The 25,021-nt window shown below is 44.4% G+C and overlaps 1 protein-coding gene across 2 annotated transcripts; it reads right to left on the bottom strand.

The window, feature by feature from the left end:
• Positions 1–3,550: 3,550 nt before the first annotated feature.
• Positions 3,551–25,011, bottom strand: LOC146185657 (uncharacterized). Of its 2 annotated transcripts, XM_084606554.1 has the most exons (11): positions 24,601–25,011; positions 22,287–22,477; positions 18,292–18,364; positions 16,733–17,008; positions 13,974–14,087; positions 12,127–12,191; positions 11,424–11,516; positions 10,622–10,783; positions 8,497–8,574; positions 8,205–8,353; positions 3,553–8,046 (listed from the first exon to the last, which is right to left on the bottom strand). In XM_084606554.1, the coding sequence occupies exons 1-11, from the start codon at positions 24,893–24,895 to the stop codon at positions 6,801–6,803; spliced, it is 2,742 nt and encodes a 913-aa protein (XP_084462680.1). In that variant the 5' UTR covers positions 24,896–25,011; the 3' UTR covers positions 3,553–6,800. The 2 variants fall into 2 exon arrangements, with proteins under 2 accessions (XP_084462681.1, XP_084462680.1); XM_084606555.1 differs by lacking the exon at positions 24,601–25,011 and having other exon boundaries at positions 3,551–8,046; positions 22,273–22,400.
• Between the last annotated feature and the right edge of the window lie 10 nt (positions 25,012–25,021).

The raw sequence follows: 25,021 nt of genomic DNA, 5'->3' as shown, positions 1-25,021 counted from the left end.
TCCTGACTCACATTCAGATCATGATCTGAGTTGTGATTCCGGACCCACACTCAGATCATTATTTGAGTCGTGAGTCCAGACTCACACTCAGATGATAATCTGAGCCGTGAGTGAGTCCGGACTCACTTTCAGATTGTAATCTGAGTAGTGAGTGAGTCTGGACTCACACTCATATGATGATCCGAGTCATGAGTGAGTTCAGACTCACATTCAGATCACGGTCTGAGTAGTGGTGAGTCCGACCTAGAAAGTTCCTAAGAAATCAAATGAATTCTTGGTCAGTGGTTGAACCGTCATGATCTGGAGAGATCGAGTGGGTAATAGCCACGAGTCACTAATTAGATCCTAGAGGACACGAACTGCCTTTGTAATTCTGAAATTAGGAGACGATGATGTAGAGAAGATCAATTTCATTGTTTTTCTGGGATGCAATTATTTTGACTATGGCAATGCAGTTTAATCGAGCATTGTTCTCGTTGGTGTGTTGTATAGCGGTGGCTCTGTAGTTCTTCCTTTGCTGTTTATTTATTCCAGAACGTCGCACAAATTGTAGGTTGTCTGCTCCTTGGTCCAGAGCGATGCGACCAAGCCAGACTAGCTGTGCATAGCTAAGGGGCATCGTCAACAGGGGTTGCCGCCAATGGGAGAGGGACAAAGGAATTCTGAAAGAGCGGGGACTCGAAGGCAGGGGATGTAGCGCGTTTGCAATACCGCAAGGGAACAACGATCTGGGTTTCAACTCTTTCTTGTTTCATGCACACCCGCACGCACATACATGTAAAAACATACCAAAAAAGAAAAAAAGTAGACAAGATTCTTGGTGGTGACCTTTAGTGCTTTCAAAGTGAAAGACCTGGAAGGCAATATACATAACCATGCATATCAATGGTGATGACTTCTATAATAAGGTGGCTCCAAATTGTTAGCAATTTCAAGAGTAACATTACATGACGATAAATAAAAGAAGTGCTGTTAGAGGTGTCGTAATAGTCTCCTCAGGAACCTGTATGAAGGACAAGAGGCCACAGTCAGAACTGGGCATGGTCTTACTGATTGGTTTCCGATTGAGAAAGGAGTGAGGCAAGGCTGCATACTGTTGCCCTGCGTATTTAACCTATATGCAGAGTGCATCATGAGGAAGGCCGGTCTGGACGAGTCCTCAGCTGGAGTGAAGATTGCTGGAAAACGTATCAACAACCTTAGATATGCGGATGATACCATTTTAATGGCAGAAAGTGAAGTGGAACTCAAGAGACTTCTGATGCACGTACAAGAAGAGAGTGAGAAGTTTGGGCTTAAACTGAACATTAAAAAGACAAAGATCATGGCGTCTTGCCCTATCAAGTCCTGGAGCATCAATGGACAAGAAGTGGAAGCTGTGACAGATTTTCTCTTCTTGGGCTCCAAGATTACCCCGGAAGGAGACTGCAGCCATGAAATTAGGAGACGCCTGCTTCTGGGAAAGAGAGCAATGGTTAGCCTTGACCGCTTAGTAAAGAGCAGAGACATTAGTCTGCCAACCAAGATCCGTATAACTTGTGCTATGGTCTTTCAAGTTGTAATGTATGGATGCGAGAGTTGGACTGTGAAAAAGGCTGACCACCGAAGAATTGACGCGTTTGAATTGTGGTGCTGGCGAAGACTCTTGAGAGTTCCTTGGACTGCCAGAAGATCAAATCAGTCGATATTGTCGACCATAAACCCTGACTGCTCATTGGAGGGTCAAATTCTAAAGTTAAAGCTCAGCTACTTTGGTCATCTGATGAGAAGAGAGGAGTCGCTGGAGAAAGATTTGATGTTGGGAAAGGTTGAGGGTCGCCGGAGAAGGGGTAGGCAGCGAACGCGATGGTTAGATGGCATCCTCGAGGCACTGCAGATGAAGTTATGTGATGTTAGGAAGATAGTGAGAGACCGGAAAGCGTGGCGTGACATGGTCCATAGGGTCACGATGAGTCGGACACGACTGAACTGAACTGAATAGTCTCCTCTCAAATATTCCTTTAGTCACAGAACTTGGACCATTGGAAGTAAATGTGATTCAGCTGTACGTTGAGTGTATGAGCATCAGCCAACATTAAAGTCAGCCATGAATTTAAATGGGCAAATAAATACGGCTGAGAAGAAATGGGTGATTAAGTGTAGGTGTCTTAATGATAGTTCGTATGTGTTGAGAGAAACTGGGTGTCGAGATGTGTGATGAATCGAAATGAGTGAGCTTAGATCAGTCGTGAGTGGAAATGAGTGAGTTCAGATGAGTCGTGAGCTGAAATGACTGAGTCTGGATGAATCATGAGTGGAAATGAGTTAGTCCAGCCAGATAGGTGAGTCAAGATGACTTGAAATGAGTGAGCTCAAATGAGTCGTGAGTCAAAATGGGCGACTTCAGATGAGACGTGAGTTGAAATGAGCCGTGAGTTGAAATGAATGAGTTCAGATGAGTCTCAGTTCAGGCGAGTCGGAATGAGTGAGTTCAGATGAGTCGCGAGTCGAAATGAGTGAACCCAGATGAGTCACGAGTTTGAGTGAGTCGCCATACTGCGTGAGTGCGAGTTAGTGAGTGTTAATGAGCCTGGGAATAGTGAGTCGGAGTGAGAGTGAGCCCGAAGAATGACCAATTTTTTTAGTGAGCCTGAGTGAGCACACGTAATTTTGTCGAGCTATGATGTCAATTAACTTATGCCACCCTGCCCGACTGGTTTAAGATGTCATAGTGCGGCATACAACAGTGACGAAATGGAGCTTTTTTTTTAAGAGCTGCTTGCAAGCACGGAAGCAATTAAAAAATTATCAATCATCTCTAAGTGTCTGCTTTGTTGGTGTGGTGCCATCGTAAGTTTTGCTCGGCCAGTGAACAACCCGAATGCCAAACACTGTTTGCGTTCATTTTTCATTGCCCGAGTCTGTCATACCGAGTCAACACCTCGGCAACCTGCCTTGTTTCTCAGCTGTCTGTGCAGTATGACAAGCTGGAAACAAGTTTGTTGGGAAACAATTTCCAGCTTGTTGGCGAGTTCTGCTCCCGCAGTGCTAACATTTGTACTAGGGTGCTTTGATAGTTCCGCATCCCTCCATTCACTGCGCTGCTATCGAGGTACCCTACTTTGCCCAAGGTTACTTGAAAACATTTACTACACACGAACAGCCTTGCCACGACGCGGTGGCGCAGTGGTCAAGATAATAATAATTGGTTTACAAGAAATGTGCAGTATCGGTTATTCTGTGGACACCTGAGCCACACCGTAAGGGAAGGGGGGACAGTGGGAGTGAAAGTGGAGAGAAAGAGGAGCCATAGTGAAGAGCTGTGGAGCAATTTCAACCACCTGGGGATCTTTAATGTGCACTGACATCGCACAGCACATGGATGCCTCGTCGTTCCACCTCCATCAAAACACAGCCGCTAGTAGTCAAGTTTGAATGCAGGTACTCCAGTACAGTAGCCGGGCATCTTAACCACTGCGCCACCGCAGCGTGCAGCAGGGTCAAGATGCCCGACTGCTGTTCCGGAGTACCTGGGTTCGAACCCGACCGCCGGCAGTTGTGTTTTGATGGAGGCGAAACAGAGCGGCGTCCATGTGCTGTGCCACATCAGTGCACGTTAAAGATCCACATGTGGTCAAAATTACTCCTCAGCCCTCCCACATGGAATCTTCCTTTCTCTTTTCACTTTCATTCCCACTTTCCTTCCTGTCCTTACATCTTGGTTCAGATGTCGAAGGAAAAAGTTGGACAGGTACTGCGCAGCCAACCACACACAAAAACTGTCATGAATAGAAGGAACGCAATGCTACCAGCACATGAAGCTGAGGCCATGAACCCGTTCTCGAATGCAACAAAGAACACATAACAAAGAAAATCGCTCAATCACTTCGGTGGTGGTACCAATTTCTTCAATCCTTTCTTGGCACCTATAATATGCGTGTGGCATTAATACAGTTGCCAAGTTGGAGCTGAAACAAGGCTGGGGGCGTACTCATGGAGGAATATGCAGGAGCCAGTAGCTAGTAAACATTGTCAAAAGATAACTAGAGAAGGGTGATGATACCCACACCCCACTTTCTTAAATTGAGGTGCTGCCCAGACACGTGCACGTTGAAAACAAGAATTGACAACATGCCCCAAAACAATGTCACCATTATAAAATGGGGCAGGGATTATCCTGAAGCAGTGCAGCAGTTGTGCCAGTCGCAAGTTTCTTAGGGTTTTCCAAAGATATACAGTAAACCCTCGTTAACACGAACTCGCATATCTAAAAAAATTGGTTAAGTAGAACATTTTCCACGCCGCGCCTTCACCTCCCATAGGTGCTATGTATTAGCTCCCGTTTATCTCTAAGAATTTTTCAGGAGTAATAGGGATATCTCGAAATTTTGACCGGAAGAACCGAAGGCAAAGGTCATTAACGAAAGGTGATAGAGGCTCCGAGTGAGCGCTTTGTTCCTATACTAGATGCCGAACGCAGACACGTTCGAAGAGCGAATATAAAATTCCTGCCGACGCAGCTGCTTTTCGCTTTGGGAGCAGTCACGTGAGCGCCACTCGCGCACAGCGGCTGATGGGTCTTATCGGGCAGTCGGTTCAGCCAGTTCAGCGTGGTTCGGTCAGCTGCCCTTCGCACGTGCATAGCGGTTGTGTGGTTCTGTTTCGTCACGGTATGTGCATGAAGCGTTGACTTTGGCTTTTGTTGTGTATGTGGTGTCCGCAACGCTTGCTCTGCAACAAAGTTAATACAGTGGTGGCGACCAACGGCTTATGCGATGCGTTCAGCAGCTCGAGGACGCTTGTTGGGTCAAATGCCTACACAAAGCAGGCAACCATTACCCAGTTCTGCCTTCCAAAATAATAAAATTCAGTTTTTCCTAAGAATTGTTTTGCGTTTATTTCTCCTTGTACAGTGGAGCGTCGATGGGCCGAGGGCCGCTAAAGAATTTTCGCTCGTCGCTGTCGTGCTCAGGTTCTGGGTGAATTTCGCGTCTCACCCGGAAGCAGCTCGTGAGGCAGCCAATCGCACAAGGCTTTGGACTACTCTATTTCAGTTGTGGCATTTTTTTTGCGAGCGAAGTTCGTTTTCCTAGTCTGGTTTGAGTGAAGAACCTGCAGATGCTCACTTAGTCTGATCCGTGCATATATGGGCGCATCAAGATTCAGTAAAAGCTTGGTAGGGTAGTAAAGGAAAATAAAAAGGCTAGTGTGGCCAGATTTTGTTAATTTTTGAAAGGAGCAGAAGAAAGCCACTGCTTGCAATGAAAGTATGCATCGCTGTGTAGCACACCACTGTGCTGCGACCTTTTTTTTTTTTTTTAAACGCGATGCGTAAAATATTTCATCAGTGTTATTGTATTTCAAGCTGTGCAGTGTTAAAAACGGGATATAGCGTAACTGTATTCACCGTAACCGAACAAGGAGGGAGCGGCAACAAAGCAACGCTGAAAATGTGTCTTTGTGGCAGAGTCCCGTCGCTCCGTGCGGTGTGCACCAGAGGCAAAGACAGGCGTTGGCGGCAGCATGCAACGAAGGATCGCCAGAGGTTGTCACCAGAAATTTTCCTTGAAACTCGGTTTATCTTGAACTTTTTCCCGGATTTTACAACTTCGAGTTAAATAGGGTTTACTGTATATAACTTCGTCATGCAAAAGAAACCTACTGGCCTTCCTATTTTGGAGATAATCATAAAAAAGGCAGGGCCAACTGACTTTGTTTTGTTTCAAATATGTAGACTGCACTTTCGCAAAGCCACACCATTCCTCCCGCATGCCGTACGCCTGGCACCATGCGTCTGTGCATTTTTTGATGCGCAAAGCTTGCGGCAGATGTCCTCGAAACCTTATTCTTCTTGGTGCCTCATTAAAAAGAATATACAGGTATATTGATGTAGTTGCAAAGGATGCGGTAATTACACATGCTCCAGCCTCGCGCATGCACATGTACCTCTACACAAAACTTCCAGAGCACGAGTGCCACTCAGGAAGGCATAACATACTAGTTAACAAGGAAGACAACTCAACAACAAGGTATCCCAACAAGTAACACATGCCCAGGATATACTCATTTGCCACTTCAAAAAGAAAAAAAAAATGCAAAATAGACTGTGCGCAAAAGGAAGAGGAGCACATCTACTGAAACTTTAGTACATACACATATACTACATGTTAGAATAAATAATAAAATGATATAGAAGAGAACTGTTTAACTGTTTATGTACCTAAAATAGATATTACAATGCAAACAATGCAGCAAAATATTGATCATGAGAGACAGTCATTGTACCAACATGGTTCTGGCGAGTGACGCATTACAGGTTGTCATGAAAGCGATGGACTGCGTTCATAGTCAGAAAACTATTTGCTAAAAAATATCTGAATAAATAACACTTGTTGCACTGAAAAACGCTGACATAAAGAAAGGCAAAGTGCGTACACATATGGATTATCATTTTTAAACTGGAAGCTGCTAAGATGACAAATAAATTTACCACAACATGGCCGATGTGACTGAGTAATGAAACCTACTAGCTGAGGTGCTTTCTATACGCATATTTATACAAGCAAGATCTATATTATGTTCATTTTTACAGTTGAAATGCAAGCTGTAACAGTTGCAAGGCTTGATATGAGACAGGTCTTTCAATTAAGAGACATAGTACAAAGTAACCTGTCATTTGTGCATCATTATGAGCTATAAAATGAAGAGGTATTTATTTCTCACCGAAGTTTGCATAGATTCTGGGAAACGCGAAGCCTCTGTGCAAAACGATAGTTTATGCAGACATCACTGATCTGTTCCTGTAAGCATAGAGAAATGCTCTAAAAGCCATCAAAATCACTTCCGGCTAACTGAGGCGGAGTCATGGTGTCTGGAGTAGAAGGTGTTGACACTTCAGACTGGTTTTGAGACAAACTGACATTGGATGGTGTTGAGATAACATCAAACATTCCTTGCTGAGCGCTGCGGGAAAGTGTTGGCGTACTATGCCGCTGCGACAAGTCCCTGGCTGAACACTTTGACTTGTCCTTGTGCCACCCAAGACTGTGGATGCTGCTGACTGTGATGTCAGCTGTGTCCATGTCAAAAGACTTGCTCGGCATTTGTGAGAAGGAGAGAGATATTGCATCTGATAGCGACATACTGGGGTCTTGCTGTGCCTCAGACAGCTTTCTCGCGCCATTGTTGACGGCATGCTGCGTAGCACCCGACTCTACCGGCTGGCGCTTGTAACTTGACGGAGCAGAACTATTCGACGCCAAGTCTTCTTGGATGGAGGATACCAGGGTGGTGTCGTGGGAGGACTTTGAGCTTTTGGTAGAGGACTTTGAGTCCCGTTTCTGTGACTGATCCTTTCCAGGCTTTGAGGTCGAGCCAGAGGACACAGAATTCTTTGTTAGAGATCCTCTTTTTTCCACTTCTGAAAAGGCCGATGCCACTGATGCGCTGCTTGTAAAGTCAGACTTGTATTTTGTCGAACTACTTTCACTTTGCAAAGGGAAAAACTCTGTCGATCCCAAATTGCTTTGTATAAGCTTGGAAGGCACTTGATCAATGCCAAGAATCTCTGAAAGGCGTTTCGAAGACTCCAGTGGAGACAAGTCGGTTAATGCGTCACTCAACTTCTTGCTTGATTTGGGAAGATGCGAGGCATCGGGCTCTCTCACCGATGTGATTGGGGTAGAGTTTTTCTTGTAGCTTTCACCATTGTGATTCTGAGCAACAAATGAGGCATCAGCCAAACTTGGGTCGGCTGTACTAGTGCTCCTACTTTTTATCTCGGAGATTATTTTCCTGGCTTTATTTTGAACAAAATTTTGAAGCAGCTTCGTATCGAGAGGCACGGGCGGTTTTGATGCAGCAGATGCTTGCGTGGATACGGACGGCACATGACCATGTTCATTTGGGTCCTTGGCACAATCCTTTGCGATATCAGGGACATCAATCGATTCAGCATGGACATTTGTATCCTTCGGTGTGGCTTGATGCTGCTGTCCCAGTGTTGAACTGTGTGGAACAGTATCCTTAGGCTGCTTTGAAGCCTTCTGGGCAGTCTCTGCGCAGTTTCTACGATGCAAACAAATAAACAAAAAAACAAAATAAATTGCAAAATAAATTTCAAACAGCCTTTTGTTTGAAGAGGCGTAAAAATGTAAAAGAAAAAACTCTGCCATTCTTCATTTGGCCCTTAACACAACATGGAGATGTTTAACAAATGAACTAACCTTGGGGCGGCTACAGCAGCTAAGAACTGATGGAACTTGATAAAGGTCTTCTCAATCTCTTTTAGAAGAGAATCTGAGACCAGCGAATATCCAGGCTGCTTGCAATTCCTGCACTGCTCCGAGCGCAGCTGTCGGTTTTCCTCAAAGAGCTGCAAGGCCACATAAAATCATGTCTCTATCCACAACACTGACCATGAAATGCTAATTAGACCAAATAAAACGTGATAAGTTATTACAGCCAAGGCAGCAGTGCACTCAAATTTAATGAAGCCGATAATGTTTTGATACCAACCTCAAGGAGCTTCCGTTCAGCAGCTTGCCTCAATTCTTGCTCTTTTCTTAAGTTTTCCTTGCACCGACGCAGGTCCTCCTTTGGTTGTACAAAAGAGAGCAGGTAAAGAATTTTAGAGATAGTGCTAGCTACAGCCATGTCCCAAAAATATGAGCTTCGTTAAAATGGACAAATCAAATTATAGACACTTTTATCAACGGTCAAATGTTTCAATGTATTCAAGCTTTATTAATTTGGAAACCTGCTGTGCAGAGAGAGAAGAGAGTGAAAATGCACAACACACAATGGGTTCCACATACCTTTGATACATTGTTATGCACAGTAATGGAAAGACAGTCTTAGTTATCCCAATGCAATGTTTCTTCTCTTGCATTTTAAACGGAGGACACCAGACAATGACACCCATGGTGAGACCAAGTGAGAGGACCTCTGCTCATGCCATTGATGTATAGTAGCGGGTTCTAACCAAAGACAGCGTGAAAGTGCGGGTGACTCAGCAGAGGTCTTTTTATTGTTTTTTTTTTTTTTAAAATTTGGTTTCATGCTTTACTGTGCCACGAAATTTCACCGATGCGCCTTTCATTCTGTCATGTTAGATGAATGAATAAAAAAAGAAAACATTTTTTTCAGCAGAGAAGCTTATTCTATACTTTGCTGCTGTCTTGGTGCAGTATAGATAGGTACTGATGTCTTGTGAGGTGAGAACAGCGGTAGCAGCAGAGGTTGCGTCTTGCCATATCTCCTGAAACATTAACTTCAAACTTCCCCGTGGCGTTTAGAATAGTTTACCATGGCTTACCAGCAGTTACGGACAGTTTTGCTCGAGCCGAAGTATCCCTATTAACGAGTCTCAATTGCACAGGATTATGATAAAACACGAAGGCATACACTTTTCATCTTTTGGAAACTGGTTTCTACCAGCATGGGATGCTAATGTACAAAGTTTGTGTCGCACTAGAATATCAGAGTTCACCTTGGCAAACAATAATTATGTGGCATCATTGCAGCTCGCTGGCTAAGATGGGCAGTGGTGGTGGTATCTCCGTTTTATGTTTATTTATTTTGCCCTTTTAAAGTTTAAAAACGCTCCACTTTCATTGAAAGCAGCTTTCCCATCATTAGAATGCAGCGCTAACAATCTATGGAGGCCAATATCGACTCGCCCTCGGTGTGTGGTGAAAAGAAATTTCTACCGCTTTCTACTAGTAGTGCTAAACGTGTAGCACATCGTAGCATCAAGTCACATCACCTCTTCCCCCTGAACTTTACTTTCAATGTATGCGACCTGTGCTGTTTGTAAGGCATAGTCGAACTAATATAAATATATATAAATATATATAATATTGTTCCTATTGCAGACATCATCTTCACACCAGCTTATACTCTGGAAAAGCTTTCTGTGGCTATGCAGCCAAGCCTACGCGAGCGGGACTTTCCTTATCGTGTTACTACCCCAAATAGTTCTGGCATATTTGGCCGCAGTTAGAGTTTCGGTTTCAGCCCTGCTTTAACATTGAATTACTAGTCTTTGAACCGCTAAATATGCAGGAACGTATTTCTTTATACCACTGAGCCTATGTGAAACTAAACCCATGACTAATCAATAGTCCACATAATGTATGTTGTCAAAAAAAAAAAAGTTCATTGTGAAGGTGTACAGAAACATGCAAGGAGATGCAGCAGATGCGGCCACGAACACTCGGTGGAATTCCCGATAGGCAAAGCAGTCATCAGCATGCAGACTGAGTATTGTACTAGCATTAAAATGCATGCTGATGCTGAACTGGTGCCATACAATTTTGATGTGGTAATAATAATGAGAATAATTTCTGGAGAGACTATACTCAGCAGCGCAGTGAGATGGTGTGATTTGCCATTTTATACTTTTTTTTTCTACGGAGAGCAATGATGGGTGTGCAGTCGCTATAGATGCTTTCCAGTACGCTTACTATATGTGACCTCTACACCGTGGTTCCACAGCGCCTGCATAACTGTCTCGGTTTCAACCGAGCCAAATGTTTTCTCATATTTAGAGAAGGCTATCATATTGGTTGGCTATATCCCACACCCACTCCAGTTATATCCTAAGGCTAATCATCACCTTCTCAGGTTAAAACAGGCTCACCTCAACTATTTTCAAGGCTTGCCGTCCAACTTGCTCACGTGAGGGACGGCACAGTCTGTTTGGTCTGTCTGGAGACGGAGACCTAGCGTCAGCTTTGCGTGTCCTTGAGTTGGTAGCCCTGCCCAGAGACGATGAACGGCGCTTCCATTTGCTCTGCGTGTTCTTCACGTAATGGAGGAAGGAAAAATTAGAATCCTTGTTACTAATTTATTGTTTATGATAAATGAAAGTGACAAACTATAAAAGTTCCATTTCGTTCGCGATGAAAAATGGGCAACAAAGTCACCGACTGATTCTTCAGACTTGAAGGGGACAGATAAGGGCCAAAATAATCAAAATAACATTGGGGCCAGTTCCACAAAGCTGCCGTCTAAATATTAATCGGGGTGTTGGTCTTTTGACCATATGGAAAACCGATTGAAAAGTGCACATGCATATCCTCCTTCTGCAAATAGGAATAGGAACCATATTTAAGAGTGCGATGAGTGAAGTTTCAGCCCCACAAAAAAGTGCTGGTCTGTGAGGCACATTCATTATGAATGGTAAAATTTACACTGTGGTAGATTCGAAAAATATGAGAAATGTGTCTACTATGCGAGCACATTCACTTCGCAAGTTAAGTTCACTGCAGGCTATTCGGAACTTGTGCCTTCTTTCTTTATGGTATTTGAGAATGTTTGCCTTTTGGTAAAACACATGCAACCACAGAAAGCAGGCCTGGTGCCCCGAACGCACGATTTCTTCCCGCAATCAAGGGCGCCCAGAGAAAGAGCACTTTGCACAGCAACTCGAGCTCACTTGCCTCCACAGGTCGCCCCACTGACCGGCTCCTTTGGGGTCGAGTGGTCGGCTGTTCCTGCACCGGCTGACTCTTACCCAGGGGAAGCAGGTCGTACTGCATGCGCACGAGATAGCATCACTGTTAATTATGCGAGTGCAGCAGCAAACGCAAAGTGGACATGAATATGCTCCCAAGTCTGCACAACACGAGTGGCATGCAATGCTGAAAAATTCTGCAAAACAGAGAGAGACTATACACTCATTTACCCTTCGGGTACCAGTAACGATCAGCACGGGCTGGTTTGCAAAATGATTAATGCAATGATAATGCTGGACATGAGTGCCACTACCACACCCCCGGACATCTCAAACATGCCAAAGCAACTCAGGCTGTGATGGAGGCAATAATGGAGGGTTCCAGAGAATTCGACCTCCTGGTATGAATATGAAGAATTGTTTTGTGACTGACGTTCCAGGTTATGACTCTCAGTTGGAACTTGAGAGCCTGCTGGCCTTCGTCAGAGGCTAGGGTAAAGCAGCCAAGCCTACGAGAGAGCAGTACCATCTTTTTTAATGCTAGAGAGTTTTGGACGCATCTGATTTCATTCCTTTATGATGCTGTGAAACCATGCGGGTACGAAAGATAATGACAATATGCAATGCACTCTACTGAAGCAGAGGTCTGTAACCAACTTTTCAACCAAGCAGCAGGGTGGCATACTTGCCTCACAACGTCTTCCTCGTCGATTTGATGCTACCTTCTCAGCCAGGTCCTTGGCAAGGCCACCCTCTGCACAAGGAAATCCAACAATGGCAGATGAGCCCAAGTTCAAGCTTTCTCAATGCGAAATGCAGTCATACATAAGTAGGGCTCCTTAAAAGTATGTGAAATAACACAGCAAGAGGGAATGCACACACGTGTTGTATTTCACTGTACATTAGGTTTTTGTGATTTACCCTGCAGTGTGCTTCACTGTAGATCACTGTAGTGCAGGCACTTCCAGGAAATAAAATCAAGTGATGTAAGCTGCAGATGACACAACAATACACTGTGAAAGGCAGGAAGCGCCGTAAGCAAGAGCTGCACGATTCACATATACTTCCACTATAGCTGTATCCCAAGCAGAATATGAAGTACCTACATAAATGGTTTTGTTACGGCACATAGCTGACGATTTGAAGCTCCTGACTGAACTAGCAATGAAGAACAAGATGCTGCAGGTGAAATCAATGAAGCCTCCATAAAGAAACAAACACTTCCATTGCCCTCAACTTCCTTGAAGAGAAGCCATGAAAAACAAAATTTGGTGCACCAAGATGTGTTAATTTAAAATCCCTCTAAATAGATAATTCTATTTATCACAGTTGCAATTTATCCAAAACTAAATAAAACATAATTTAAGGCAAAACTGATCCGCTACACAAAATTGGTCTTCACAATACAAGACATTTCATGATATCATAGTTCAATGCCAATGTGTAAACTTGCTTATGATTGAATTAGCTTTTTTATAACAGCAAGTTTATTTTTCAAAAGGAGTTTTTATACTTCCACTGCTGACATAAGAGACCATGAAAAGCAGAAAAGAGATTAAAACTGAAGCACATTATATGCAATAATTTAGCGGCCTTGGCCTTGATGTCACTATGTAATAATAAAAAGCTCCACTTCGCAAACACGAGCGTATATGCACTTATGGGAGAACCATGCAACATAAAACTTGAACCAAGTAAGTGTTTAGCACTGGCTACTTATCTATGTTAATAAAAGCTGGATGCTATAGGGAGCTTGCAAGAAGCAATGCAGGCTGAGTATTCCGCCATGATGTTGTCGTTGGCAGCAGACAACGCAGCACGTCACTGCCACACTAGCCTCATCTACATGGTCAATCAGTGCGTGCAAACGATGCTGGCACGGTCAGACAGGCCGATTGTGGGTTCTTCACAATTAAAAAAAAAACGTCTGCATGAGTGCGAGAATGCAAAGGATCCCTCTAGCGACGCCTATGCGAATGGCTCGCAAGGGCCAACACACGGAGATCGACGCCAATCTGGAAAAGTATCTAACTACTCGCCAGAACTAGAAGTCTTGAATGTTGCCGATGTCGACGGGCGGCCACAGGTCCAGATGCATAGTGCGGTCGGTCGTCTGCGCTTAGCTTGAACAGGTCCGCGCTGCACCGCTTTGCATTTCTTCATAGCGTGCCCGATTTTTCGGGCACAGCGTCGACGCGTACGTTATTCACTGTGCTTAGCTTGAACAGGTCCGCGCCGCACTGCTTTACGTTTCTTCATAGCGCGCCCGATTTTTCGAGCGCAGCGTTGAAGCGTACGTTCCTCACTGATATCTTGCATGCACATATGGGCAGAGCACGAAAAGCCGCTTGTTTGCTCAGTGGACCATCAAAAACAACAAGGCACTCGCTCCATTCAGCCTGGCTGCACCGCCCGCCGTCTGCTGCCAACGACAGCATAATGGCGGATTGCCCAGCATGCATCACTTCATGCAAGCTCCCTATATAGAAAGCACTGACTATTGGAATACCGGCAATAATGAATACGAGAACCTCACCGACGTTCGGGTTTTGCCGGATGTCGACCACCTCGAGTACAATGTTGTTGGCCAAAAGATCAAGCAAGGCTCTGGCCCCAGCACTGCCAACGTTGCAGCATTGAAGATCAAGTGCTGTTACAAGGAGAAACATTTGCGGTAAGAATACTTGCTACTCTCTCATAGGTCAATGGCCTCCACTAAGCTCAGTAGGAATCAATTCTGGAATTAAAAAAAAAAAAAAAATTGTGACGGTTTAAGCATGGCTTGAACCTAGTAATAGAACGAAAACTGTGAGTGTTGCAGCGATAGACTCTGTCTTTTCATAATTTTTCTTATAATCAGTTCCCAGGAAAGCAAGGGCACAGTATCTGTCACACTTGTTCTGTGGACACCTGAACCGGCACTGCATGTAAGTTTTTGACATTCGAAGTTTTTCAAGGTCAAATTTGCTTCCATGCTAACGGCTTGAAAACCTGCCATATTGAAGCTTTCACTTCAAAGGAGGAAAAGATAAGGACAGGCTGTCAAACAAAGGTTAGGGTAGTGTTCGGTTAGGGTAGGAATTTGCCACTAGCTTGAGCACTTTATGCATAGTGTTCCATATTACAGCACAGTGGGATGTCACTAATTCGAACTATTAGTTAACCTACCCAAGATACAGCAGTGGTGCAGGCAGAGCCACATCTTTTTAGTCCTTAGTTTACCTGAAGCGATGCTTCGGTCTTGCCAGTATTATGAGCATTGAAACAGACTCTCCTTGATTTGTACTCTGCATAATTTGAACAACCTTCCAGACTACAGCATATAGCTGTTTTCCATGTGATTGCTGCACAAGGCCTTTTTTGCAATCATGAAGATGAAATTTTTGAGCTTAATGTTAATCACAGGCAGCAACAGTGGAAGTTTCTAACGAAAAACACAATATTAAATGCCTTTGGCCCATCTACACAATCAGTCCTGCTTCAGATACTCTTCCTTATGAACAAAGTTGTGTAAATTGGCTGTCTACAAGATACTTTGAAGCATGCACGTGGTAGCATCAAGCATTTTAGCTGTGGATGCATAGCTGGTTTAGGTTACAGCATAAAACCTGAATGAGGTCACTGATGCTAACAATGCTGTTTAAGTTCTCCCTGTTTTAAGTCAAAAGTATCTCTGAGTTGTTTTGATGCAACAGCGATGAAATTCCCACGACAAAACACTCTGCTTTTCCCAGTGATTTTATTATTCCTAAGCTTAAGTGTAGGAACAAAGGAAGAATATTAGAGTAGCATAAATGACATATTGGTGCAAGTGTGAGCAGGTAGCCAGATGATACCACACGAAATGGAAATGGGTGCAGAGCGCTGGTGTTCAACTGTTGCCCACAAGCCAAGTAAAGCACTTCACCATGATAGAAGTCGCAAAATGAATGACCAAGCACCCTGCAAAGTGTCTGTGCAAGCTTGAGAAAGTCAATGAAATGAAAGAAAAAACTAAAGTTACAAGGGTTCAAAGCTGCGGAACCAAATATTTAGTGAAAGCATTAGCTGCGAGTGACCGAGCTTTCTTCTTCTGTTTTTCATCTTCCGCAGCCCACATATAAAGCCCCGCTTTAACCAAGCCGTATGAATATGCCTTGGTGGCCTATAGGAGTAACGTGAATGCCAGGGTCCTAGCAGGCTGATTCTGATATAACCGTCCCATGTGAAACGAGAGACCCAAGTTGGCAGCTCCTGCCAGCCCGTGTGTCACGTGGGGTGTGACGTCACAGCATCACGTGGGTAAGACGTGCCTACCGGCAGCGCTACACTGAAGGCTCGAAACCTAGAGTAGCATTGCTTTTGCAATTAAAAAAAAAAAAAACATGATGACTGCAACCTAGATAACTTTCCTTCCACATTCTGAGCACAGGATAAGATGAGGGTGAAGTGAAGTGAACATATTGTTATGTGGTGACATGACGAGCGATGGAACACGGCGACACAACAGAAACAGAACGACGTGATGACATGATGATGAAATATGCTTTAATGGCCAGCGGGTCTAGCGCGAGCACTCCGCCCCGTGCCACTGCCCGCTTCGTCGTCTTCGTAGCAATATATACACAAGAGTCGAATAATAACTTGAATGAATGGCTGCGAAACTGCGGAATTTATGCAGAGCAGCAATGTGCAAGTAATGACATTGGACTTGATGACTGACAAGATAGCAACAGGCCAAGCCCCTGTGGATGGTGCACCTCAAAGTGAAAGAAATCAAACACAAACGAAGGGAAAACCACCAAAAGTGCACCCAACATGGCAAGGAGGACGTATGAGACTACAGGTGAAGAACCAAAGCAGATAAAAAATTCTTTAAGACCTATCAGGGGCATGCCCTTGGTTGGGAAATGAATAAAAAAAAAACACATGGCAAAATGCCAAAGAAAATCAACATCTAAAAGGCATACAAACCAAGCAGAGGGGTTATAAGCACAAAACAAGCACAACATAAAAATAAAACCTAAAACACCATACCATCCTTTGCTCAGCATGTTTGGCTAACTTACCCAAACCTTCGTGCTTCTTGTCCTTCCACATTTTAGATGAAGCCACCTAATGAGTGGTGCCAAATTGCTTAGGGAATTCGTAACAGAACTGCCTCATATGAGAAAGTGCTATTCCTCTTCCTGTACTCTCTTAGACTGCCACAAAAAAGTGAAACCCTCGTAAAGCAAGCAGCACGAATGACAAGCCTAACCCTTACGACTTGACAGGTGCGTCCTGAATAATAGGACTGAGGACGTCACCACGTACCCTGAAGGCAAAAATTGTCCACGAGTGCTTCGACCAGGGTGCAAATGCCTTGGTCTCCAAGCGGGTTCCGGCACAGGCTCAGTCGTCGCAGCCCACGAAGAGAGTCGATTGCCAGCGCCCTCTGTCGCAGCACGCCTTGCCACAGAGCCCCCTGGCGACCAAGGCTCTGCTGCCGTAAAAGCCAGGCAAGCAGTTCAACCTCCCTGCTTCCCAGACGGCAGTCACAAAGACTGAGATGGCGGACACTCTCCTTCTCCCGCAAGGCATGGCACAATGCTGAAAGAGGGGGGAGGACAGAGGGACTGTGTTTCGAGGAACTCTCGGCATTAGATGACAAGTGAAAAGCAGATAAAGTCAACTTTTACCAATGCTCCACCTGTGGCAGGACTTCAACACAGGTGGAATGAGAGTTGGTTTGCAAGACTACAGGCAATGTCAAACATGTGTTACAACTGTTGCTTTACAGCAGTAGCAGTTAGGACTGTCATTGCCTTCAACACAAGCTCTTTATGCCATGCGTGCTGCTGTGGTGGCAGTGGTTGATTTAGAAAGAACAAGAAGAAGAAAAGGAGAGGTAGCCATAGAAATTGCCCCATCCCAGTCATCGACCTGGGGCTGAATCCATGAAAGAGTTCACTTTGGAACGCATTCGCTTTCTCTTTCGCTGCTACGCTCCATTTGCCTCTTGTCGCTACCGCTGGGGGTAACGTCAAATCACGGAGGCGGGACTATGGATTTTGTAGACATCACAAGACATGTCAATCAACTGAAAGCGAACTCGTTTGGTTGCTGTGTGCGGAACCGCGGAAGTAGTGTTTGCTTTAGTGTGAGAAATATGCCGGTACCACCTATCTCCCCCTTCTTTGTTGTTCGCGGTGCTTAATGAATGTGACCGGTGGGTGGCTTCGGCGGTCACGCGGAGATGATAATCCTTTCGACATGCCAGACGATGCTTTCCAGAGGCACTTCAGGCTTTCAAAAAGCTAAAAGCGCCCCATGGCCTAACGAGAACAAGCACGCACACAAGGGAGCGGAAACAAATCTGCGCGCTGTGAGAAATGTTGAAAGCTTTCCAAAATAAATTGTGCGCTTATTTTATAAGCTCTAATAATAAATTTGCAGAACTGTAGCCAAATACATTCATACAGAGCTTAAGAAACCGAGATGGAACCGCCCATTAAAGCCGGTTGGCTGTTTGCTCCCTCGGCCTCCCACAGTCTGCGTCCCTCCCTTCCCATCCCATGGCTATGTCAAACTGACGTCACAGCAAAGTGTTCGCGTTCCAAAGTGAACTATTTCGAGGATTAGGCCCCTGGACAGTATCCAAAGCCACTGAGTCACTGTGGCAGGCACAAGTAAAGATGTTAGCAATGTAAACAACTGCACACAATTAAATGTCCTAACAGGACTCTACAGACGAGCATTTAGGACAGTGGTGGAAGTTTATACGAGTGGTATTCCTGAACCTGAATTATTTATGGAAGAAATGATGCGTGCAACAATTACCTAAGTGTAATGAGTCATTCATCTTTTTATATTTTAACGTCACCACACCTTACCTTCCACACTTTGCCTTCCTAGTGAACTGCCATCAAAACTGAGAGAAGCCAGGGAAGCTGAAGCATGGATGCCCTGTTAGAAAAAAACAGAAAAGAGGAAAAGCGAAAGGGTCACTTGACAGCACAGCCACCCATGTAGCCAACTTTTTCAAAACAGTTAATTTTTTCCCCATTCAGGTAGCAGCATGAGACTCCTTGAAGGGACAACAAACTAGATTATAGGCGTCCAACTTTATTATTTTTTTTTTCAGTGCAACAGAAAGATTGCTGTCTAATGAAGGAGTGCTGCTCTTCATTGACGAGTGTATTAGAGTGAGCACAAGATATAACAGAACATGAAGAGCACCACTGAAATAAAAAAGAACACAAAAGAAAAAAAAAATACTTCTCAAAGGTGTTGTCATGAGGTGTACTACATTGGTGATGAAATCGTTTCACCGTAAGAGGGGACCTCAGTTTGTTTTATGAGATTTTCAATGCCAAATTAATAAACCTTTGTTTCAGGGATATTGGAGCGGTCAGTGTATACACAGGGCAAGACCATTTCATGACAGACATGAACCGATGGCATGTTTTGGTCAGTGTTCAGTTCACTTGACAATTAGGACTGTGGCAATAAATACTTATGCATCATATTCTAAGTATAGGGTGGGGTAGGTATAACTTAAATGAATTGTCGGTAACCGACAATTTAATGCATCGTATTGCTGGCCAAGCGTCGACCTGAGGTTATACCCTACTCTGCATTACCCCATTTCGGCCCATTTGTGGTGGGTCGTGAGGCTTGTGCTTTTCGATCGCATCTAGGGCCTGCTGGATGACCCATAGTTGATTATCTTTGTCTGTACTTTGCACCGCAATTTGAAGTTCGGGCGGTCAGAAACCAGGCACAGTCCCACGTGATGCGCCCTTGGTCCGCCGGACCTACTTTATATACAGTGCATACACCACTCGTGGGTGAAGGACGTGTAGCTCTGCGGGGCGAGGAGTGACCCGGTCTGTATTTCCCATAGAATGACGGCCTCCTCCCAACTGAGTGCCTGGTGAGGAGGCGGCAGTGTCCATCGAGCTAGGCAGTAACACTTAGTAACTTTTTCATAACTATTGTACACATGTATTTACAGGGTGGCGAGGAAGAGGGCACCCCCCTTCTCTACCCCAATGCATAACATGCATAACATAAAAATAAATTTTTTTTACTAGAAAAAAATAATGGCAGCAAAAAGGCAGTGCAAACAAACCATTTTTATGCCTTTATATGGAACAGCAGTTGCAAAAAAACAGATTTTGATCATGAGTATATGTGACTGTTATTTGCAATTTGCTTTCTTCACACAGAAGAAAATAACTGAAAACATGCATGATTGGCCAGCTTCTGTGCAACGAAAAGGTCTAAGTCATCATTTTTATCAGCTGGACTACACCCAATTCAGGGCAAAAGCCTCTCCTATATTCCCCCAATTAACCAAGTCCTGTGCTAGCTGCATCCACCTGACTCCTGTAAATATGTTAACCTCATCCACTTAGTTTTTCCACCTCCTGCTATGCTTGCCTTTCAATTGAAAAACAAATTTGCCATCCTTAGCGGCAATCAACTATCCTCCCTTCACGTTGCATGTTCGGCCCATGCCCATTTGTTCTTCATTTTCGCTAGAAAGTCACTAACTCAAGTTTGTTCCTTGATCCGCTCTGCACGCTTCCTATCTCTCTTAACGTCACACCTACTATTTTCCGCTCAACAGCTCTCTGCTTTGTCGTCAACTTGAGTAGAACACTTTCTGTTAGCCTCCACACTTCAGCCCTACAGGTGAGTATCGTCAACATGCAACCCTTAGATACTCTCCTCTCGAGTGATACCGGTAAGCTGCTAGCCATGAAGTGCGAGTACTTGCGAAATGCGCTCCATCCAAATCTGATTCTCCTAGTTATTTCTTTTTCGTGATCCGGATCTGCTGTTACTTGTCCTAAAAAGACATTTGCCTACCATTTCCAGTGCTTCTCTACAATTGTAAACTGCTGTTCTGTTCCTTTCCAAGGCCGTTGAAACTTACCTTAGTCTTCTGCATATTGATTTTTAGGTCTACCTTTCTGGTTTGGTTTGGTTTTGGAGTTTAACGTCCCAAAGTGACTCAGGCTATGAGAGGCACCGTAGTGGAGGGCTCTCGAAATTTCGACCACCTGGAGTTCTTTACCATGCAATGGCATCACATAGCACATGGGCGCCTAGCTTTTCGCGTCCACTGAAAAGCGGCCACTGAGGCCGAGATTCGATTCCGCATCCTTGTGCACAGTAATCGAGTGCGCTAACCACTGCGCTACCCTAGCAAGGCCTACCTTTCTGCTTTTCCCATCTAGGTCATCAATCTGTCTTTGCAATTCATCTCTTGAGTTACTACGCAAGGCAATGTCATCAGCAAATCACAGATCGCTGAGCTATTCTCCATCAACCCTTATCACTAACTGATCTCATTCCAAGCCTCTGAATACTTATTGTAAGCGAGTTGTGAACAGTACTGGAGAGATCACGTCTCCTTGCCTAACGCCTTTTCTTATAGGGAATTCTATTCCTTTCTGTTATGGGATTGTAAGAGGTCGATCCTCAAGATGCCTATGCATGGGTCACCAACATGCCCTTAGAAGGGCGCGGGTAGAGGCACCAAGAAAGCAGACCGCACACATAGCTAGCAGGAGACATCCTCGCCGTATGCAGGGAGAGCGCGTATTCCACTCTTTCTCTTCGCGCTTCTTCCCCACGCAGACCGGTTCGAGTGCCATAAAGAAAATGCTCACGGTGACGGGAAAACACACGCTTTGAGGAATTGTCACACTTTTTTTATGCACAACTATGGTTGCTGTGCAGCTACTATAGATATCTTCCGGTACTTTCACATATGGCTCGTCAAAACCGTGATTTCGCAATGCCTGCATGACTGCCGAGGGTTTTATTGAGTTGAATGTTTTCTCATAACTGAAGAATGCTATGTATAGGGGCTCGTTATACTCCAAGCATATTTCTATCCCCTGGCTAGTAGTATGAATATGGTCGACAGTAGAGTAGCCTTTCCGAAAACTTGCCCAATCTTCAGGTCAATTGAAGTCTAAGGTTTTCCTGATTCAATTAGCTAGTACCTTACTAAACACCTTGTATGTAATAGATAGTAAGCTGGTCTGTATACAACATTTTAATTCCTTGAAATACCCTTTCTTGTGGATCAAAATAATATTAGTGTTCTTCCATGATTCCGGCACTCCTGAGGTCATGAGGCATTGCGTATATAGGGTGGCTAAATTTTCTAGCGCAATCTCTTCACTCCAAGACTATGTGCACTTTATAAGGTCAGTTGACTACATCCTTGTGCAAAAGTACAAGTACTTATGCTATTGCAAGTATTTATGCAATAGCAACAGGTCTTCAATGTAGTAAAAAGGAGACAGCAGCAGTGCTTGATATGATTCTGCAGTGATAGTACTACCAATTATGATCAAGCACCACAGAAATTTTAAATTCAATAATTGTATCTATCTAAAGGGGTGTCCATGTGGTTGCACGTGCCCACTGTGCTTCTTGAATGTATTTTTTACGGCATGTCGGCCAATTTGAACGCAGTTGGCCTCCTGTCTTTCTCACACCCTTTCAACTCCTCCCTCTTAATCCACTGATAATCTTAATAAACTGGAATGCTTGAATATGAGAGAAAATTCAGAAGTCCTTAATGCTGGACTTAGATTTCAAATATCGGTACCCGGGCCCCCCTAAAGATATATAGCGCTCAAGAGAAAAAAACTTTATGACTTGAATAGTAAAAGCTGATTATAGCACAAGTCAAACTGTCCAAACATACACCGGCTGTATGCATGCATAAATAGATATGAAAATCCTTCATAGACATGGCAAGAAATGTCTGGATGGCATGACAAAACATTTTGGCTCATGTTGGCAGGTACTTAACTAAGCAAAAGAAACTTTGGCATAATACAGACCGATCGCATCATACCAGTGATAGGTCCTGGAGATGGGCCAGTGAGAAAGGAAAGCCGATCAGCTCCAAGGATCGGAGCCTGGCATTGTTCTTCAGGTGCTCCGAAAGGACAGAACAAAATGTTTTCAAACTCTCTGGTGTGAAGAGTGGGGGCACACGGATGATCTGCTGCATTTTCTGCACTAACTGCAAGCGGCCAACGTCAGCTGCAAGAAAGAGAGTAAAGCCACCCATAACACAACTGCGCTGAGAAAAAGCAAAATAAACACAAAATGCTCCACATAGTAAGCAACATATTTTTTGTTAGCTAAACATTCCATGAATATGGGTTGCTTGAGCATCCAGCTCACATGCAGGAGTTGCAAGGTTTGGTCCACAATGATGCCCATTAGCCGCCGGTCTCCAAAGAGGACAAGCTTTCCCCAGGTCTGGTGCCTGGTGTTCCTGGAGCGAAATGCTTGGAGAATGGGTGACCGACCTCAATTCGATTCAACCAAAATACTTCCGTCATGGTGCTCTATGGCTAAAACTGCCTTTACTTCAATAAACCAAATCATCACCATTTCCTGAACATGGGAAAAGTTGCAATTCTGGAATACTGAGATGCAGAGGTCATTGACCCCTAAGGGCTCCCTTTGTCCAAATTATTTACAAAATAAAATTTCCATAAGAATTGTGTAATTCGTAACAAAATGCAAAAAATGAGGTCATTATGACAATAATTAACAGAATATTCAAGGTGGCCAAGAAATATACCACATCACGTTTACAATGGATCTGTTTGGACCGAGATGGTTTACTGCATACCAGGACCTTTACTGTAAGCAGTGTCACTCGCGAATTATTTCTAAGGTAACACGGCCTCTTTTAAAAAGAATGATGCATATATTAGCTAATGAATTGTAGGTGCAGTTACTTTTACTTCTTGTCGTTGACTGCTATGCCCTGCCAGTGTAGCTATAGCAACAGGAGATATGAACTCTGAAAACAGTGTTGAGAAAGCAAGCTCATGTAAATTTCTTCTCGAAAAATGCCCCAAACTTCATCTCACATTGTTATAAAGAACACTTGGAGTTTTGAATTTAGCCCAGCAGTTGCTCGGAAGGCGTTCTTCCTTTCTTAGCTGTGTCGCATGTTTAAAAATTTTAGGGGGCATTTTAGATCACTAAACTGCGATGAGGCAAAAGCCTCTAATGCACGGTGGTGCAATGTCCTCCACAACAGCACCTTTTTTTCTCTGTTTTCCTTCCCAACTTCGCGATGATGCAATAGCATAAGCTGCCAGCCAACATATGAAGCCCCGCTTTAACCGAGCTGCATGAACTTGCCTGTGTGGTCTAAGGATAGCGTGGATGCAAGGGTTTTGGCAGGTTGATGTGGTATCACCCTCCGATATGAAAGAAGAGGCGCGAGTTGGCGGCTCCTGCTAAACGTAATGTCAGGAAGCCCTACGTTCCGTTAGTACTTGGCCATGTCAGCTGCCAGCTATTGCCTCCCACGTAACGAAAGCGTTACAGACGGACGAACGGACACGATCTGCTAGCATGAGCCATCAAAGGCTATCGCCTTAACACATCAAGGCTGTGAATTAAACAATTCACCAAGCCACTAGTAAAAAAGACAAGCTTGAAGGCAGATCAAACATTGTCATGTTCTTTACATGCTTCTTACAGCAAGCATTGTGATATAAATTTTTTTCAGAGAAAATCAGAACCTCTATAAGTAGCAGATATTTAATAAGTGAAAACAACTATGCAGATAATTTGGGCATTATAAGATGATTTTAGAAAGAGTACACTAACATGCGGCAGCGAGTATAATGGTCTTGTGTCACAGTACGGTACGTTGAAAGTTAAAATTTTCTGAATGCTTATTAGTGGGGTTTAACGTCCCAAAGCGACTTGGGCTATGAGAGATGCCGTAGTGGAGGATTCCGGAAATTTTGACCAACTGGGGTTCTTTAACGTGCACTGACATCGCACAGCACACGGGCGTCCTGCTTTTCGCCTCCCTCGAAAGCGGCCGCCGAGGCCGGGATTCGATCCCGCACCCTTGGGAACAGTGGTCGAGCGCCGTAACCATCGCGCCACCCCGGAGGGCTCTTTTTTGAATGTTCAATTGCATTGCGCTGGTTGTTTTGTTATCCAAACATTTTCGTTTTGATAATCGCGAATAACGGAAATGTTCTTTTTTCTCTTTGCTTGTTTCCAGCTTGGCTGGTTAAACTGCCAGGTGAAAGTAACGGCTCATCTGAAGACAATGTCGCTGCGCAGCGATGCAACCAGCCCCAACTAGCACTCAAAAATATGTGCGTGGATCAATCACGTACCAATTAGCTCGGGGTAGTTGCTGAGAAAAGACGACCTGAACGAGACCGCTTCTAGGCTTCTGTCCAAGCGCAAAGCTTGCAAGAGCGGCTTCCACTCATCAGCCCGTATTATATCCACATAAAGATCGAGTGACGCATCCTCTGGAATTTTCGATAGTAGTGTGCGTCGACTACACACGTATAAGCTGTCGCACTGTTCCTTGTAGAGTGTTCGAAACGTAGGCACTGCGGCCGACTTTGCCGAGTGTTTCCCGTGCACTCGAGGCTGAGCTTTCTGTGCCTGTTCAGAGGTCATTTCGAAAGAAAAAGGGGCACAAGTTCACAACGTGCTAGCGCGTTTTCCTAAACAGAACGATTCAAGTAAGCCGCGACATCACAAACGCGCCAAAGTAGGAATTCATTCGCAAAGCATCGCAGGACC

Source organism: Amblyomma maculatum, chromosome 6, assembly GCF_055883805.1.
Source record: "Amblyomma maculatum isolate TAMU_Amacu chromosome 6, ASM5588380v1, whole genome shotgun sequence".
NCBI lineage: Eukaryota > Metazoa > Arthropoda > Arachnida > Ixodida > Ixodidae > Amblyomma > Amblyomma maculatum.
Note: the sequence above shows the minus strand (reverse complement) of the source record. Positions and strands in the feature narration are given on the sequence as shown.